This window comes from Pygoscelis adeliae, unplaced genomic scaffold (genome assembly GCF_000699105.1).
Source record: "Pygoscelis adeliae isolate BGI_AS28 unplaced genomic scaffold, ASM69910v1 Scaffold166, whole genome shotgun sequence".
Taxonomy (NCBI): domain Eukaryota; kingdom Metazoa; phylum Chordata; class Aves; order Sphenisciformes; family Spheniscidae; genus Pygoscelis; species Pygoscelis adeliae.
This window is the reverse complement of record NW_008825156.1, coordinates 6,420,771-6,422,406: the sequence shown is the minus strand read 5'-3', so window position 1 is coordinate 6,422,406 and position 1,636 is coordinate 6,420,771. Positions and strand designations below refer to the sequence as shown.

General features: G+C 35.9%; 1 protein-coding gene across 1 annotated transcript in view; it reads left to right on the top strand.

The window, feature by feature from the left end:
* SBF2 (SET binding factor 2) overlaps positions 1-1,636 on the top strand; it is a 240,092-nt gene that overhangs the window by 214,825 nt on the left and 23,631 nt on the right. The window contains exon 32 of the mRNA XM_009328574.1: positions 965-1,150. Coding sequence (XP_009326849.1) covers positions 965-1,150 — 186 coding nt within the window. The remainder of the gene's footprint in view (positions 1-964; positions 1,151-1,636) is intronic.

Here is a 1,636-nt window from a genome sequence, read left to right as displayed (position 1 = left end):
CTAAGAATGAAAGCTGAAAGTTGCCACAATTGTTCATTTACCTTTGTAAACATAGTACACTTTAAACACAGGAGGGAAGGAGAGGACTTCTTTCTCTTGCCATTCACTTTCCATAAATGAAGTTAGGAGATCACACACAGGAAGAAAACTAAATTTGTGCCAAAATGACTGTAACACCTGCTGCAAGGACAGATCACCACAACAGATAACTTTATGAAACAAACTATAAATATTGTGAATGAAGACCTGCTGCCTTATTTAATGGATGCATTGTGTCCATGTAGTTGCTTCATAATTCAGAAGATAAACGCAGATATCAATAATTCTAGTAAATAAAGACTTCATGTGCAGCCAGCATCCTGATACCAGGTAAACAAACCCTCAAAAGAATGTTAGCGTAATTATTGAAATCATTGCCAAACAATGAAGAATAGAGAAGGGGACATACATAGCTGGAAGTGAAAGAAGTCTGTGCTGCATTTTAAAGTCTCCTGAGATGCTGTCTATAAAAACAGGCTGAAGTTGGCTGGTGAGCACCATAGCATGGCAACACTGCAGAAACTCTAAAGTCACCCTCAGGACCAATTCTTTAACACTTTCTTTGCTAAGGTAGCTGATACTATTTTATAAATGTTTATTATCCTCATTTTATTAATAGAAGTGGTTTTATTTCAAATGTAATTTAAATGTGGTGTTATAGTGACTTCCAAAGTCTATAGTTGCTCAGGTTTGACTTTTACAGATACCGTAAAGCCTCAATTTAATTGATGCTTTTTCATGTGAGATATTATTTGGTTTGTTTTATAAAAATACTTTATGTGGTAAAATACTTGTAATTGAGTTTATATGAAGGCTTTTGTTTCCTTGAACTATAAACAGATTATGGAATATTTATATTCATTGACTAAAGTGTTCCCTTAACTTCTGTCACTCTTAACACAATATATCCTGTCTTGTGATCTAGGTAGTATCTCTGGTTCAGTTACTCAGTGATCCCTTCTATAGGACACTTGAAGGCTTCCGAATGCTGGTGGAAAAAGAATGGCTCTCTTTTGGTCATAAATTCAGTCAACGTAGTAATCTGACTCTCAATTGTCAGGGTAGTGGATTTGCTCCTGTTTTCTTACAGTTCTTAGACTGTGTGCATCAGGTAAGTCAATCTCTATCAAATTTATTTCACAAGAAGAATTCATAAATAAGTGCGTAGGTGCCACTATTTCAGATATTATAGATAATGGTTTGAGAGAAGACTAGTAACCTCCTTCTCTAGGTTTTATTAAAGTGAATGGATTTCACCTCAAGAGCTGGAATGGTTGCCTAGAGGAGACTGACCCATCTACACAAAACAGACTAAGAGGGATGGTTGGCATTTTGGATCTTTTAAGGTCATTTATGCAGAGATTTCAAATAGAAGTTTTTTAAGCTTAAGACTGGCTTTTGGCAGTCTGGAGTACCTTTACTCAGAAGAAGAAATTGACTGATTGTTAGTATGGTGACTAGACAGTTTTTAATTCTTGTGCTTGATGATGAGCTTCGAAGAGGCCTTGTGCTCCGTCAGTTCTGGAAACAACAAGCTATAAACCAGGGAGTCCCGAGATGTTCTTATTTTTATATATACTGCATGTTCAGAAGAAGA